The sequence below is a fragment of the Petromyzon marinus genome, chromosome 63, assembly GCF_048934315.1.
Source record: "Petromyzon marinus isolate PM22_M1 ecotype Great Lakes invasive population chromosome 63, UKy_Petmar_22M1.pri1.0, whole genome shotgun sequence".
In the NCBI taxonomy this organism is placed as follows: domain Eukaryota; kingdom Metazoa; phylum Chordata; class Hyperoartia; order Petromyzontiformes; family Petromyzontidae; genus Petromyzon; species Petromyzon marinus.
Genome location: NC_133729.1, coordinates 8,371,726 through 8,388,900, shown reverse-complemented (window position 1 = coordinate 8,388,900; position 17,175 = coordinate 8,371,726). Strand labels below are relative to the sequence as shown.

Here is a 17,175-nt window from a genome sequence, read left to right as displayed (position 1 = left end):
TTTGTAAAAAAATTATGATTGTTATTAAACATTTTGATTTTAATGATTCCAACCAGGGCTTTTCATTCTGTGGAATAAATATGTGATTGTTATAATTGTACTCTCCATTTTGCTTCGTTCTACTACAAAGTTTAAAGTTTTTTTTATATATTGGTTCTTTCGGTATAGTCACGTAGAAGGGAAACAATAATATAATAAAAATATAAAACAATAAAATTATCACGACGTTTAGACTGCAACACAAGCAATCATCATCAGGTGTGAAAACCACCAAGTACATCAGGTTTTCACACCTGATGATGATTGCTTGTGTTGCAGTCGAAACGTCGTGATAATTTTATTGTTTTAGATTTTTATTATTTTATTGTTTCCCATCTACGTGACTTTACCGAAAGAACTAAGATTATGAATCCCTGCAGTCACGAAAGCTTTAAATCAATATTTTTATTATAGTTATAATTACTTTTAATATTGTATCATTGTAATATAATTTCAATATAATATTCTGAACATCTACAGTTTTAGTTAGACGTTGAATATTTTCAAGTGAATTTTATGCTAAATTTCAGATTTCCAACGCCTTTTTAATACATGTTTTCTCCTACAACATCAGAGTGACAATGAGAATAGTTTAAAGCGATTTGAAGCATGTTTTATTTTCAAAATGGAAATATGGCTTGGGGGGGGGCAGAGCTTTGTGACGTCATATTTGAGGGGGGTCTGACTTTTTGTGACGCCGTGTGACGAGGGGGGAGGGGGGGTTAAAAATCGGCCAGGGTCAACGGCGGCAGCACGTGGTGTATTCCACAAATATTCCCGATTGTGAGGGCGGGCACAAGTCGGCGTGAGTAGGTTACACGTTGAGTTTTATAAGGGCACCACGGGGTGACCAGCCCCTCCCCACCCAGCCCCACCCAGCCCCTCCCCACCCAGCCCCACCCAGCCCCACCCCTCCCACCCCCCACCCAGCCCCTCCCCACCCAGCCCCACCCTCCCAACCCAGCCCCTCCCGACCCTCCCTAACCAGCCCCTCCCCACCAAGCCCCTCCCTCCCCACCCAGCCCCTCCCCACCTAGCCCCTCCCTCCCCACCCAGCCCCTCCCCACCCAGCCCCTCCCCACCCTCCCCTCCCCACTCAGCCCCTCCCTCCCCACTCCCACCCAGCCCCTCCCCACCCAGCCCCTCCCCACCCTCCCCTCCCCACCCTCCCCACCCAGCCCCTCCCCACCCAGCCCCTCCCCACCCAGCCCCTCCCTACCCAGCCCCACCCCTCCCATTTTTGGATGCACGACGGACGGACGGACACAATAATCCCGTGTGGGCTGCTGGTGGTGGTGTAGTAACCAGGAGGTTCCTACCAGTCACATGTTTGTGCGTCGTGTTATTCAGAAACCCTTCAAAATTTATTGTTGCGGGTTTTTTTCCCCGTTTGACAAAGCCTTAAACACCAATTACAGTTAAAGCGAGAACCATTGTTCTGTCTTTCATTGTTTTTGAGATGTTACGGATTCAAGCGGTTTTGCACGAAAACAAATCCGCATTTGATGATGTTGACATCTGAATAATTCGAAAACGGCAAATATAGCAGAGCTTGCCCTCATAGACTATTAAGCTCATTCATTTATGTTATTTTTAATAAAGAAAAAAAGAGATTGGATTTTTTTTTAAATTGAGGGGTTTCCGATGGTTTCGTTTTTAAATGTAAGAAGAAGTTGAATTAAATCGTCAACAATTATTGTGGTGTTTTTTACGGAAAAAAAATAAAAAAATATAGCGATGGTCGTGAAGTGGCCTTCAACGTTGATACCAATTGTAACAAAAAATCATATCAGGTTAATTATAATATTTCTTTAAAACTTTTGCCTGGCGAAGACAGCCCTTTATGAACTAGTATTACTATATGTTTTTTTTCCTTTAAAGGCAACGAGGTTAATTGGAGATTGTGTAAATCTTATTTATTAACATTTAAAAATTGAGCACTTTGATCTGCATCAGCCACCGTAGTAGCCACGCGCGTGAGTTATAAATAGAACAGCGGGGTGAATCGATTCAATATTTCAACACCCAAATCGATTTTTAATGTTAAATACGTGAATCGAAATGTAGGTGATTAAATTATTCCCATTAATCGATTCCCGTCTCGGCGACACGCGTTCGCTGTGGATCCTGCGGAACTCGCTCCGCCGTAGCTTCTACGCCCTCGTCGTCATCGGGTCACGGTCAATCCACTGCTGGATGAAGTCCTCCTCACCACTCACCCCTCCAAGTATATAATCCACATCCACCGCGAATCGATTCAGTAATCGGCGCGCGGCCACTGAGGAATCTAAACCAATGCGCATCCATCCACGCCTGCTGAAGTGTTACAATTTACGCAACTTTTGAGTGCGATTTGTGATCGTCTCGTACCAGCTTTATTTGAACGTTCGCCCGTCGTCGCTGCTATGAATTCTAGGGACGATCGTCGGCGCGGAGTCGCCGTTGCCACCGGTAAAGTCTCACGCGGAGGAGTGTTCTCTGTGCGCGTCCGGTTCGTCTCCTTCATCCAGCAGTGGATAGGCAATGGTGCCGGCGTTCGGCGGTGATCGTTGGGGAAAAAAAGTTTCGCAGCAACAACGACGACGACAACAACAACAAAAAGTGCCGGATTATAAGGCGCACTTTTCACCCGCTGTCATTTTGTGGGTGCGTCTTATAATCCGGTGCATGCGTCTTATAATCCGGTGCATGCGTCTTATAATCCGGTCCATGAGCGAGGATGCGTCTTATAATCCGGTGCGCGTGCGAGGGTGCGTCTTATAATCCGGTGCATGCGTCTTATAATCCGGTGCATGCGCGAGGGTGCGTCTTATAATCCGGTGCATGCATCTTGTAATCCGGTGCACGCGCGAGGGTGCGTCTTATAATCCGGTGCGCGAGGTGCGTCTTATAATCCGGTGCATGCGCGAGGGTGCGTCTTATAATCCGGTGCATGCGCGCGAGGGCGCGTCTCATAATCCGGTGCTTGTGTGAGGGTGCGTCAATACGATTCGGTATGTGTGTGCAACTTTACCGACACGGCACGAATATGACGCGGTTGGCACGCCGCATGCGCCTGATGATTGGTGAACACGTCCCCCCCTGCAGCATGCAGTGGCGTTCGGCGGCTAATCTCACTTAGTGACCTGATGATGCTGCTGCTGCTAAGTACGTTCACCAGTGACACACTGTGTGCACCTTATGTGTGTGTGTAATTAAAATTGATAGTAAAATAGACGACGTTTCGGCGATAGAGAGATGGAGTGGAGAGATGTTGACTACCTCGCCTGGTATGCAGGAGGTCGTGGGTTCAATCCCCACTCTGACGCCTGCTGCTGCTGTATATTTGGAGTCGGCGTGTCTCTCTGCCCGTGATTTTTCTCCGTGTCCTCCGTTTTTTCTCCCTCCACTTTTAGAATCGACGTCACGCTTTTAGTATTTAGCGTCGATACATTGCCACATGACGACAATGCCGGCACTTCGTTGAGCAATCGTTCGTGGCCAGGCCGCTTCCCACCAAGAGCTGCAAATAGTTGCTCAGTGGGCGCTTAACCGGTAAAATGAAGAAATAAAGTTTATGATCCTAAAATGGGAAAAGTAAAAATAGGCGACGTTTCGCCAACAGCTAGAGAGAGGAGTGTAGAGATCTAAATTGAGTTGTGTCGCCTGTACGTTTCTGAACGCTCACCCACCGTCGACCCTCCTCCACGTGCCGAGAATTGGGGACCTCCAAGTGGGACATCCGCCAGACGGTGTGGGACTACATGGAGCTTCACGACTTGGCGAACTTCCCAAGGCCCGTGCACCACAGGATTCCAAACTTCAAGGTGCGTCGCCCGCTCAGCTCCGCACCCGGCAGCAACTCTGCCCTGGCCCCCCAGGAATTGGGAGTCCCCGTGGAAGCAGCGGTTTAAAGAATAGGTCAATAAATAGGTCAATATATACATCATGAGACCTCCTTTGGCAGTGCTAAAATATGAGAAGAGGTTTTCCACTTTTTTCTGCCAACAAAACAGTTGTGTTAAGATGTTAAAACACCAAACTGAAACCTTTTACAAGGTATCATGTTACTGCATTAACCACAATACTTGTGGTCAGAATGCAAACTAAAAACGTACTCTGATAATGTATGTGGCATTGTCTTTGAAACTGATTGGTCCACACCAGAGACAGCTTTCTTTTGAACCTCGTCTCAAACGGTGTTAGACCAGAGGAGACTACCCATAGACTCAACACTACCCATAGACTAACACTGCCCATACATTAACACTACCCATAGACTAACACTACCCATAGATTAACACTACCCATAGACTCAATACTGAACCTCCGATTAGCAAGGTTGACTATGTACGGTGCGAAAGAAGTTCAACACACACACATATGGAATGTTTCACTCTAAAGTTAATAACCGCCTGTTGTTTTGCTGCCTTGCCCAAGCTTGGGAATTGGTGAACTTATAACATTTGAACTGATATACTTTATCAATCCTATACTCTTTGCTTCTTTCGGTAAAGTCACGTAGGTATAAAATAACATAAATTCTACGTATTTATTTGTAGTGATTTGCTGACCATTCATATACAAACATTTTTTGCATCGTTTGGTGTTGTAACGTTCTGACGCCGTGCCCCTTACTGGACTTCCGTGAAAAAAGAGCTTCGTAGCTCATCGGATTCCTCCAGGATAAACAAACATTCCGATCGCATTCACGACACCTCCGTGGACACGCCACGTGATGACGTCGCGACCCGCCAATACCCCGTTGTGAACTCGACGTCGAACTCTCTGGCCGCGACCTCTCCCTGGCTCAAACGAGCCAACGACGACGGCCGCGCCGACCGACCAGCCGGTGACCTCCCGTGTCAGGGGTCGACCGGCGCCTCGGCGCGTCTCGGCCTCCTCCCACAGTTTTCTGCCGCGACGATCGTGAAGGTGAACCCGGACAAACCGCAGGAGGGCGCTCGCTACCTCGCCCTGGAAGTGAGTGCGAAGAACGTCTCTCGCGTCTCGTGCCGTCGTCCCCCCCCCCCCACTAACCACCCACCCCTCCACCCACCTCGCCGACCGCCCCCCCACTACCCCTCCGACGGCGCAGGGTTCGTATCGCGCCGCGGGGAGGATCAGAGACCTCGCGGCTTTCGCAGCGACCAGCGCCGTTAAGGTGGACCCCGATAAACCGCTAGAGGGCGTCCGACTCGCCGCCCTGGAGGTAACACGGCGATCCACATCCGGGGTGGACAGCTCGGTATAGAGGGGGCGCCGCCGCAGTGGCTAGGAGATGTCGAATACCTCGCCTGGTATGCAGGAGGTCGTGGGTTCGATCGCGACCCTGACGCCTGCTGCTGTATATTTGGACTTTGTGTCTCTCTCTCTCTCTCATCATCACGGTGGCTAGGAGATGTTGACTACCTCGCCTGGTATGCAGGAGGTCATGGGTTCGATCGCGACCCTGACGCCTGCTACTGCTGCTGCTGTATATTTGGAGTTTGTGTGCTTCGAGTGTATTTGGCTGCTATAAATCTCCACGTGATGATGAGGCCACTTCGTTGCGCGACCATTTACGATGGCCAGGGTCGCTTCTGCAAAAGAGCTACACAGCTCAGTGGGGCCTTAACTGGCAAAGTAAAACATAGTTTGAGTTGACAAATGGGACCTTTTGTGTCAGTATAAATTGCCCTGAGAGTGGCGTTGCCTTTGTGTTGTTCGCCTTTTGTGCGTCCTCTGGTCTAACACCGGTTTGAGACTAGGCTCTAAAGAAAGCTGTCTCTGGTGTGGACCAATCAGTTTCAAAGACAATGCATCATCACAGACTACCAGAGCATGTTTGCATGTTCACCACAAGTACCGTGTGCGGTTAATGCAGACAGGATTCCTCGCAAAACGTTTCTGTTTGGTGTTTTAACATCTTAACGCCACTTCAATTCACGTGACTTCAACTCGCATGGGCCAACGGCCGCATGAGGCCTACCACATCCGAACGGCCGACGGACAGTATTTACACGGGAACTGCAAGGGACGTAGCTGCACTGATTGGGCATTCGAATCGACGCAAAACTATCCAGGAAAAGGCAAAAGATGTGGTTTGGGCGAATTCTCAGCGATTAAATCTCGTTGAAGGAAGCTCTGTGGAAGGGTTTAGGGAAAAAGGCAGTCGCAGATTTGGCTTGATGACTTGAAGTGAAGGACAGATTATCGATCTGTCCATTCTGCCTGACTTTGTTCATCCGTCATTGCCTCCTTTTTCCGATTTTAAAAAATCCCATTTGCTAAACCCTCGTTTGGTGAAAGCCTTTCCGCCTTGCTGCTCCCAAGTGTCTGGAATGCTCTTGCCGCTCATCTCCAGCGCGGTTCCCTCCCTTCACTCCCCCTCTTTGTGTTCCAAATAGCCCCAAAAACACGGAGCTCGCTTGCACCTGTGCCTACATTTCTACTGGGGCCTCTTCCTCCCAAATGTTTAGACTTCCTGTTTACTTCCCCATGAGACAAAAAAATTATATCGCTTACTCTTTCACCTGTACCAAACCTTTTCTCCTAGCACCTCCTCTTGCTTCCTTACAATATTTACACAATTTTTGTTTCCGTTCGTGTGTGCGTGTTCTACTTACGAACCGGTAAATACCTTGTTGATTTTTTCGTGCAACGCTCCTCAAGGACCCTGCACTTTCGATGTTTTTGGCTTTGTTGTTGTTGTTGCCGCTGCTGCTGCTGGGCTCACGCAGCACCCCAGATCTCCCGTGTAAAATAGCCGGGGCCTAGCGGCCACACGGAACCACCACTATCCCCGTAACAAGAATTGGCGTCACTGTGGCTAGGAGATGTTAAACTACCTCGCCTGGTATACAGGAAGTTGTGGGCTTGATCCCAACCCTGACGCCTGCTGGTGTATATTTGGAGTTTGCATGTTCACTCACCCCTTTGGTCACGTGGATTTTTCTCCGGGTCCTCCGGTTTTTCCCTCCACATTTAGAAAACATGCGTTTAGAGTATTTGGCTGCTATAAATGTCAATATGATAAGCCACTTGGTTGAGCTGTCATTTGCGGCCAGGTCACTTCTGAAAAAGTAATACGTAGCTCAGTTGGCCTTAAAATAAAATGTTTTTTTTTTTTAAACAAAAATAAACTCAACACTCGTTCTGCTTTCTTCCCCCCCTCTCCCCAGGCACGGAAGACCCTGCTGGTTCCCACGCCGAGACTCCGATCCGGGCTGTTCAACCGGATTGTTCCGCCCGCCGGTGCCTCCAAGGCCGACCTGCACCGGTGTGCCACCTCGCAGGCACGGAGCCGGCGCTTGCGCACTGACCAATCAGGCAGCAACAGCAGCAGGCAACAGCGGCAGGCAACGGCAGGCAACGGCAGCAGGCAGCAGCGGCAGGCACATCCACTGCACCGGCAATGCCGCAGGCATCCAGGGGTTAAAAAAATGCCCCTCTTGTGCCGAGGTAGCCAGACGGCTCGGAGGTCACAGACGCTGAGCCAGCGCCGTTGGACATCCGGTTTCCAATCTCAGTGTTTTTAGCCGTCCCCTGACCTCCGATTAGAACGGCTGGCTATGTACGGTGCGAAAGAAGTTCAACACACGTGCGTGCATTAAACCGAATCCACAAGTGTAGTGAGTTAATGGTCTCAGCCTGGTCACGAAAAACTCCCACAGAGACCAATAGATTTATATAGAGAACCAGTGACTCGCATATAGACCCGTAGGTTCACATAGAGACTCATACATTTGCATGCACATTCATAGGCTCACATCGACGAGGTCGTGATGAAACCTGGTTCTCGAGAGCAGTGAGTTTTTGGTCTCAGCCCAATTTTATTTTGCACTTGATTTGGCGAAAAAAATCCCAGCTTTGAGAATTAAAACAATGTTTGCCTGACGATCGTGCGAAATGTCACTGCACAGTTTGTGGGAAGGCGTGCCCTCCGGCGTGTAAAATAATAAATGTTACTTGAAGAAAGGGGCCTCAGCGGTAGCTAGGTCGGTGATATTCGCTTCTGCGGGCCGAAGGGTCGCACTGCTCTGCGAGGTCGTCAGTGGGCCGTTCGCCCCGTCGCACGACGCCGAGAGCGGATGGATTTTAAATCGACGGATCGAAACATCGAGGCCTACTGCGTGTACGTTTGAACGTCTTTCGCACCGTACGTAGCCAGCCATGCCAATCGGAGGTGGGAGGGAAGGACGACAAACTAAACACAAAAAAGCAGTTCTGAAGAACTGCATTTGTCAATCTCAACGATGATTTAAAAGTGCATAGCTCCGGTGGCTTCCTTAATATCGGAAGTAAGAGCGCCTTCCAGACGGCCGCAGAAGCGCATCTGAGAGCGCCGCGCGATGATGCGGCGACCACCGTCTTTGTTCGACGGCCGAGCCCAAAAGCCGCCGCCGCTGCTGGGAGGATGACCACCGGAGTTTGCGTGGCGGCGGTTTGCACGAGGACGCCTCTCCTCTCCTTCCACGGTGCCCTGACCCCTGACCCTTTGACCCCCGCTCCCACCTGCGACCCCTCGCAGGGCGTGCGCGAGTTCAGCGTGCCGCTCGGGCTGGACGCCGGCGTGCACGTGGACCTCGTGGTGGTCGGCTCCGTGGCCGTGTCTGAGAGAGGTAGGAGCTGGGCTCGTAACTCGTGCGCCCCGCAGCAGCCTGCGTCCATTGGTTCATATCCTGGTTTGGCGGTCGATTCTCGGACCGTCTCCTCTCCGGCGTCGATAAAAATGAGCGCCACCGAGCGGGGAAGTCAGCGGCGGTTGTCACGGATCTGGAGTCACGGCTGGTCAGCCCGCGGTCCGATTCGCCTTCACGTATTCTGCAGACTCCGTGGATCCGCGGTCGATCCTAGATTCACACAGCCGTACGGGGTCGTCTTCCCCGGCAGCCGATCGGCAGCCGATTGGCCACCGTCGGAGTGATGACGTCGCCCCTAGCAACCGTAGACCTCGTGGTCTCCTTCTGTTCGTGTGCCCCCCCATCCCCAAGTACAGAAGTTCCCCGTAAAATGTGGCAGGCTGTGATTTTAGCAAGATCCGAAATGACGCGAGAGAGAGAAAACGGAGAGAACGTCAAGGGAGATGCGGGTGTCCTCCTGGGTCGGCAACGCAGCGGTTGCTAGGGGTGACGTCATCACTTCCACGGGCGGCCAATCAGCCGCCAGGGAGACGACCCCATACGGCTGTGTGAATCTAGAATCTAAAATCGACTGCGAATCCCACCGAGTCTGGAGAATACGCGAAGGGCAATCGGTTCCGGTCCGCCTCGCGTGCCCGCAGGATGGCGGATCGGGAAGGGCGAGGGCTTTGCGGACATGGAGTTCGCCATGATGGCGTGCACGGGCGCTGTGGATGACGCCACGGTGGTGGTGACCTGCGTTCACGACTGCCAGGTCCTACGCGCACACGCACACGCACACGTGTACATCTTGGGTAGCCACTGGAGCTGTGCACTTTTAAATCTAAATTGTGAACTCGTTTGATTTTGGCGTTGTCCTTTCCCCCCCCGCACCTCCGATTGGCACAGTTGGCTGCGTACGGTGCGAAAGAAGTTCAACGCGCATACTGCACGTAGACTAACACTGCCCATAGACGCAACACCGCACCTGCCATGAGCATGATTGGCTTCGTAGAGTGCGAAAGCAGTTCAACGTATAGACAACAAGATGCACAAACGAGGCAAAGATCCCCCTTGTAGTCAAAACAGACATTTCGGGGGCCAGTTCTGTTTGCGATCAGCACACGGGGTAAATCCCATCTCCGGGAACGAAAGTCTGTTGAGCGGTCGTGCGATGAATATTACTCTGCAGCAGGGCAGGTAGTGAAGTTGCACCCCCTCTAGCAGTGCAACTTGAAGCAACCTCGGAAGTAGTTCTGCCGACCATTCTCGGTCGCACGTAAGGGCCACAGAATTCCATCTCGTGGCGTGGCGCACGATCGGAATAATCCCGGGGGTGGCGGGGGTAACATTCCCGTCACCGGCGGTGACGCAGGTGGTGGACATCCCGGAGGAGCTGGTGGAAACTCACGACCTGAAGGTTGACTACATCCTCACCCCGACGCGCGTCATCAGAACCAACTGCAGCACGCCCAAGCCTCGTGCAATCATCTGGTCCAAGGTCAGCCGGCGACCTTTTTCTATTTGTGTCGATGTGGTTTAGGGGTGGCGAGATGTTGACTACCTCGCCTGGTATGCGGGAGGTCGTGGATTCCATCCCGACCCTGACGTCTGCTGCTGTATATTTGGAGCCTGCGTCTCTCTCTCATCATCATCATCATCACGGTGGCTAGGAGATGTTGACTACCTCGCTTGGTATCCAGGCGACCACGGGGAGAGAGAGAGAGACGCACACTCCAAATATACAGCAGCAGCAGGTGTCAGGGTCGAGATCGAACGCACGACCCCCTGCGTACCGGACGAGGTAGTCAACATCTCCTAGCCACCGTGATGATGATGAGAGAGAGACACAGACCCCCTGCGTACCGGACGAGGTAGTCAACATCTCCTAGCCACCGTGATGATGATGAGAGAGAGACACAGACCTCCTGTGTACCGGACGAGGTAGTCAACATCTCCTAGCCACCGTGATGATGATGAGAGACACAGACCTCCTGCGTACCGGACGAGGTAGTCGGCATCTCCTAGCCACCGTGATGATGATGAGAGAGCGACACAGACCCCCTGCGTACCGGACGAGGTAGTCAACATCTAGCCACCGTGATGATGATGAGAGAGAGACACAGACCTCCTGCGTACCGGACGAGGTAGTCAACATCTCCTAGCCACCGTGATGATGATGAGAGAGAGACACAGACCTCCTGTGTACCGGACGAGGTAGTCAACATCTCCTAGCCACCGTGATGATGATGAGAGACACAGACCTCCTGCGTACCGGACGAGGTAGTCGGCATCTCCTAGCCACCGTGATGATGATGAGAGAGCGACACAGACCTCCTGCGTACCGGACGAGGTAGTCAACATCTCCTAGCCACCGTGATGATGATGAGAGAGAGACACAGACCCCCTGCGTACCGGACGAGGTAGTCAACATCTCCTAGCCACCGTGGCTTGTGTCGATCCTCTCAATGTTGATGTAGATCGACCGCGAGCTTCTGACCCGGATCCCCATCCTGAACACTCTGCGGGCCCGGGAAGAGAGACTGGGCCGGGACGTGTCGCTGAAGGACGCTCCCAGCCTTGACCGCGCCGCAGCCTCTGCCGGAACTCCGGGCGATCCTTCCGCTTCTCTCCACCGAGAAACCGTCGGCGTCGGCCCCGCCGGGACGGCGGCAGCGACCCGCGTGCGCCGGGGCGGTTCCGTTTCGGCAAGGGGGCGGCGTGGGGGGGGCGGGAGACACTGGGGAAGAGGAGGGGGAGGATGGGCGAGGCAGCCGATTGGTGGAGGAGGAAGTGGTTTCGCCGTGCCGGATCCGGCGAGGGGCCTGGGTGGTGGTGGGGGCGACGGGATGTAACCTTCCGGTACCCTCGGGGCTTTAATTTCTCACCGAAAATGTTCGGGGTCGCTGGTAGGCTGGAGTCGGTGGAGCCGTGACTCGTCGTGCTGCAGCCCACCGCGGGAGGTGTATACTTGACGTGGTGTGCCGGGCGTGGAAATATTTTAAGGGGGTCGCTAACTCGGCAAGATCCGGCTGTAGCGAAGCCCTGGTTAACCGGATCCTGAAAGCAGCGATCAGCAATGAGTGGATGATGATGATGATGATGCTGGGGGGTGTTTTCACTATTTGTGTCTTGTCGGGGAGAGCCGCACGTCAGGGGCCGCACTAAAGGCCACCAGGGGCTGCCGCCAGTGGCCCGCGGGCCTTGTGCCTCATGGTCTCACGATGCATCTCACCCCTGCACACTCAACCGATGTCATTGTCTACAACATCACGCACGCACGCATGTGTGCTGACATACACCGTGCACTTGTAAAGCATTCTGGGTAATAAAATATGGCTAACGTCAGTGGCGAGTTGATGTCTGATCTGGTCCTCCTCATAACATATGCTACAGACCCCGCACTAGCTTAATCCGGCACTGCCGGGATGACTGACACGCCATCGTGGAGGCCTTTGGCAATCGCTTGACAAGGGACGCTATATTATAAATATTCAGATAAAAACACTGTGCTGCGTACAGCACATGAAGTGTGTTCAAAGCCGGCCTGTGCGTGGTTCCCTTCGTACAGAAATAAAACTTTGGTTTCCGATTTTTATTGCCAAATTATCCTTTTCGATGTTGTCGACAATGTCGATGTTGTCAACACATCTCCATGTCCGGTGCCACTCGTGGGGCAAATCGCCAAGCCGACTCTCCCGATTTTAGGCCCCTTTCGTGAAAATGCGAAGCGTGGCCCTTTCTTAACCCTCACCCGTTCCGAGGTGTCTGCAAGTGACGGGTGGGTGGCGTGTCCCCGTTCATCGCCGAACCTCGGAACGTGCGAACGGCTCGGCGTTACTTTTTATTTAGAGAGGCGTAGCAGCGGCACCGTCGGTTTTAACGGCGTCGTTACCGCCGCACTCTTACCAGAGCTGGCGCCAAACTGTGGCACGCGCAGCCCTCCCGGGTGGCCTTGTGGGAGCCTCGGTGCCGTGTACGTCATCGGAATGGAAGCGGAAGAAAAACTGATGGACACGTACGTCATCGGAACGTAGCCAACCGTACTGATTGAAGGTTCGGGGGAAGGACAAACTAAACGCAAAAAGCAGTTCTGAAGAAATGAGTTGATCAAATGCTGCCCAACGGTAAGTGTGAGAGATTGTGGCAGGGCATTGAGAAGTGGTGCAGTCGGATCTGCTGCGGTGGCACAGGTCGGTTCCGCGAGTCTGAGCGAAGCGGGCAAATACCAATTTTGTTTTGTGCTGGGCGAAGGGCTTCCCTCCATTCTCTTCTTTTCCTTAAGGCCTCTCCAGTAGTGTGCCGCGGTGACGAGATGTTAACTACCCCGCCGGGTATGCATGGGAGGACGTGGGTTCAATCCCGGGTCTGACGCCTGCTGCTGCTGTATATTTGGAGTTTGCGTGTCTCTCTCTCCCCGTGGTCACGTGGATTTTTCTCCGGGTCCTCCGGTTTTTTCCCTCCACATTTAGAAACGTGCATGTGGAGTATATGGCTGCTATACATTCCCACATGATAAGCCACTTCATTGGGCTATCATTTGTGGTCGCCAGGTCGCGTCTGAAAAAAGCTACATAGCTCAGTGGGGGTGGCCTTACCTGTTAAAATAAAAAAAATATCGTAAAAGCATTCAAATGTATTCGATTTCCGTCCAGCCAGCTGGACTGGGGCCTTCCACTGTTGCTTTGTGTTGGCACAGAGAATAACACTGCTGGACTGGGGCCTTCCACTGTTGCTTTGTGTTGGCACAGAGAATAACACAGCTGGACTGGGGCCTTCCACTGCTGCTTTGTGTTGGCACAGAGAATAACACAGCTGGACTGGGACTTTCCACTGCTGCTTTGTGTTGGCACAGAGAATAACACAACTGGACTGGGACTTTCCACTGTTGCTTTGTGTTGGCACAGAGAATAACACAGCTGGACTGGGGCCTTCCACTGTTGCTTTGTGTTGGCACAGAGAATAACACAGCTGGACTGGGACTTTCCACTGCTACTTTGTGTTGGCACAGAGAATAACACAGCTGGACTGGGGCCTTCCACTGTTGCTTTGTGTTGGCACAGAGAATAACACCAAACGTCTAAAAAGTAAATGTTGGACTCGAATTGTAAATGTGAGTTTACTCTCCAACACGCCGGTGTGCTGAATTAATCACGATTTGGCATGTTCTGTTTACGTGACACTATTTATGCGTTCTAAGCTCAAAATAAACCACTCATGTATCAGAAAAAAAAATTCACTCATTCCCATACCGGGAATTGAACCCGGGCCGCCTGGGTGAAAACCAGGAATCCTAACCACTAGACCATATGGGAGCTGTGTTCACGAAAGCGTCGCGTTTCATACTTAATGTCACAACCGGTCGGGCCAGCAGCTTAATGTGTTTACCCACGCCATGCTGCTTGCATCAAGAGACGCATACAAAGCCAAAGCCTACAGGCTTCCTATATGGTCTAGTGGTTAGGATTCCTGGTTTTCACCCAGGCGGCCCGGGTTCAATTCCCGGTATGGGAATGATTATTTTTACTCCGTAATTTTGTTTAAACATTTTTTTTTAAACCAATGGATTCTACTGCGCCACATGTGTTAAGTGGAAATGTGTGGCATACGCCAGCCCAACGTGTTATCGTTGTTCAGTGTATACAGTCCATGTAACGATCATCATCTTGAACCAGAATATCAGAATCAGAAAGGGTTTTTTTTATTCGCCATGAAAGTTCGCACAGACAAGGAATTTACTTTGGCAGGAAGGTGCATACATTCAACATATAGTAATCTTAAATCTAAAATAAGTGGTATACAAGTCTAACTAACTATATATTGATTTTGTAACGTTCTTATCCCGTGCCCCTACTGGAAATCTTTGAAAAATAGCTTTATAAGCTCATCGGATTCCTCCTGCAGTCTAAATAAATATTCTGATTCTGATAACGTACAGTCCCTATTGTCAAGCCACTGCTGGATGGAGGCCTCCCCATGCCCTGCAGGGTCATTGGGGTTGCTTGACCATACTTCACCACGCTGGTCAGTACGGATTAGTGAATGGGGGAAGAGCACGGGGGGGGGGGGGGGGGGTACAGGAGGAGTTTATAAATTGAAAACTAATTTCTTGAGAACTTATTTTTGTGGTCAGTTTTTTGCCATTCCCCCGCAACTCCGATTGACGCGGTTTGCTTTGTACGGTGCTAAAGAAGTTCAACATACGTACCCACGGCTGTCAACACTTTATCAGTGCCCTTACCTTGTTACAGACCAACTCAGACCTCATTGGTCACCCCGTGCCCCTTATACTACATCTCAACGTTCATCCTACAAAGTCCCATCACAAGGGAGAGACACAGACAAATGTTTTATATTGGTTGCCCGTATTGAAACGGCTGTACGCCGTATGGACCTGGGAACTCAATTTCCCTGCACAAGAATACGGGATAAACCGTGTGGGTTGACAGCTGTGCGTACGTACACCGCACCTCCGATTAGCACGGCTGGCTACGTACGGTGCGAAAGAAGTTCAAAAACAGCGGGCGGGCTACCGGGACCGTTTCGCACATCGCTCCTGGCCAATGGTCGCAGCCACGGCCGAGGAATGGAACTCGGGGTCCGGGTGCGTCGGTGCTCTTCAGAGTCCAGTCGACGGTGAAGACGAGGGTGTCCAGCGAGGCCGTAGCCATGGAGTCAACATGGGGGGGGGAGGGGGTGTGTACCCCCCAATATATAATTACGGCATTGGTGTGCAGCGACAACTCGACGTTCGTCCACTTGACGTTCGTCCACTTCGCTCCTTCGGCCGTTCTCAACTACAACCACATTTCTAATTTCGTCCACGCGGCTTTTCCTCTTTCGTCCGATTTCATCCCAAACCGTCCAAGACCTTCGCGCCACGCGCCGTCCTTTTCGTTCAGTCTTTGAACGGAAGTCGTTCAGTGAGCATCTCTTATATTTGTGTTTATTCACATGTTATGAATGTTGTATTGCTAGAGATTAGCATGCCAATGTGCAATTTGCATGTAAATGTAGATAGCCTGATAAACATCACGACTACGGTGCTGAAGATGCGGCCATTGCATTGCTGGAGATGAGAGATTAGCATGTCAATGTGGGACGGCCTCGAGCTGCAGCGGCTCTGTCAATGTCAAGTGTCAAGAGGCGCCACCTCGTGCGCCCACGAGGTGGCGTTGTACAATGGCCGCCTCTTCAGCACCGTAGTCGTGAGGTTTCTCAGGCTCTCCGATCTTACATTCACATGCAAATTACATCTCCAGCCCCGCCCACTTACCCCTTGGGTTGCCCCCAGCTCTCCCGCTATATTTCTCCTGCCTCAGCTGTTCGCCTGCTGTATTTATTCACCTGAAGACGATTGCTCGTGTTGCGATCGAAACGTGATTTTTTTATTTATTATTTTTCTCTCTACGTGACTTTACCGAAAGACCCATAGAGTTTTGAATTCCTGCAGTCACGAAAGCTTTAAGTCGAGATCGATGTGTTATATAGTTACGGTAGTTATTTGCATGTTCGTTTTTCGCTGGACAAAACAAATCTGCAAGCTAAATAATAGGCTCTGCTTTGACATTCGTCCATTTTTTGACATTCGTCCATGCTCTGGTCCCTAACCAGACGAAAAGTGCGAAGTGTTCCTGTAAATTGTTTCTCTGCAGGCTGCCTCCGACTGCCTTGATTCACTGGAGCTGCAATCCCATTTCAGGGCTCATTCCGCTGCGCGTGGCGACTTAAACCGTTGCGCTAAGGAGCCCGGTGGTTGGAAAACCACGTCACAATGCACGCGAATGCGTACATACGTGCGTACACACGTTACGTCACAATGCACGTGTGTACGTACATACGTGCGTACACACGTTACGTCACAATGCACGTGTGTACGTACATACACACGTTACGTCACAATGCACGTGAATGCATACATACGTGTACACACGTTACGTCACAATTCACGTGAATGCGTACATACACACATTACGTTACAATGCACGTGAATGCGTACATACACACGTTACGTCACAATGCATGTGTACGTACATACGCACGTTACGTCACAATGCACGTGAATGCGTACATACACACGTTACGTCACAATGCATGTGTACGTACATACACACGCTACGTCACAATGCACGTGTGTACGTACACACGTATACACATTACGTCACAATGCACGTGTGTATGTACATACGTATACACATTACGTCACAATGCACGTGTGTACGTACACACGTATACACATTACGTCACAATGCACGTGTGTACGTACACACGTATACACGCGACAGCACAATGCACGTGTGTACGTACACACGTATACACGCTACGTCACAATTCACGTGTGTACGTACACAAGTATACACGCTGCGTCACAATGCACGTGTACGTACATACACGCTACGTCACAATGCACGTGTGTACGTATACACGTTACGTGACGAAGCGGCAGTCCGCGAAGCGACGCCGCCGCCGCACGCGGCTCATGAGAGGCACAGTTGGTGACCCCCCCCTCCCTGCGCTCGCCCGAGGCTCGGGATGAAGGACACGAGCGAGGGAG

General features: G+C 51.3%; 1 protein-coding gene and 2 non-coding genes across 10 annotated transcripts; 2 read left to right on the top strand and 1 right to left on the bottom strand.

Moving 5' to 3' along the window:
* Positions 1 to 1,786: 1,786 nt before the first annotated feature.
* MTHFSD (methenyltetrahydrofolate synthetase domain containing) lies at positions 1,787 to 11,969 on the top strand. 8 transcript variants are annotated; one of them, XM_032977571.2, is made up of 8 exons: positions 1,787 to 2,266; positions 3,736 to 3,845; positions 5,117 to 5,230; positions 7,182 to 7,295; positions 8,531 to 8,621; positions 9,284 to 9,396; positions 9,997 to 10,122; positions 11,102 to 11,969. In XM_032977571.2, the coding sequence occupies exons 1-8, from the start codon at positions 2,236 to 2,238 to the stop codon at positions 11,474 to 11,476; spliced, it is 1,074 nt and encodes a 357-aa protein (XP_032833462.2). In that variant the 5' UTR covers positions 1,787 to 2,235; the 3' UTR covers positions 11,477 to 11,969. The 8 variants fall into 8 exon arrangements, with proteins under 8 accessions (XP_032833462.2, XP_032833460.2, XP_032833463.2 ...); XM_032977569.2 differs by lacking the exons at positions 1,787 to 2,266; positions 5,117 to 5,230 and adding exons at positions 2,282 to 2,490; positions 4,888 to 5,001; XM_032977572.2 differs by lacking the exons at positions 1,787 to 2,266; positions 5,117 to 5,230 and adding exons at positions 2,283 to 2,490; positions 4,930 to 5,001.
* A 1,895-nt stretch (positions 11,970 to 13,864) lies between these two features.
* TRNAE-UUC (transfer RNA glutamic acid (anticodon UUC)) lies at positions 13,865 to 13,936 on the bottom strand. The gene has a single exon. It is a non-coding gene; the product is annotated as a tRNA-Glu (tRNA).
* A 127-nt stretch (positions 13,937 to 14,063) lies between these two features.
* TRNAE-UUC (transfer RNA glutamic acid (anticodon UUC)) lies at positions 14,064 to 14,135 on the top strand. The gene has a single exon. It is a non-coding gene; the product is annotated as a tRNA-Glu (tRNA).
* Positions 14,136 to 17,175: the final 3,040 nt, after the last annotated feature.

Coding starts and splice junctions, on each gene's coding strand:
- MTHFSD (XM_032977569.2), top strand. CDS start 2,445: ATGAATTCTAGGGACGATCGTCGGCGCGGAGTCGCCGTTGCCACCG. Junction 2,491..3,735: donor CGGAGTCGCCGTTGCCACCG/GTAAAGTCTCAC, acceptor CCACGTGCCGAG/AATTGGGGACCTCCAAGTGG. Junction 10,123..11,101: donor GTGCAATCATCTGGTCCAAG/GTCAGCCGGCGA, acceptor ATGTTGATGTAG/ATCGACCGCGAGCTTCTGAC.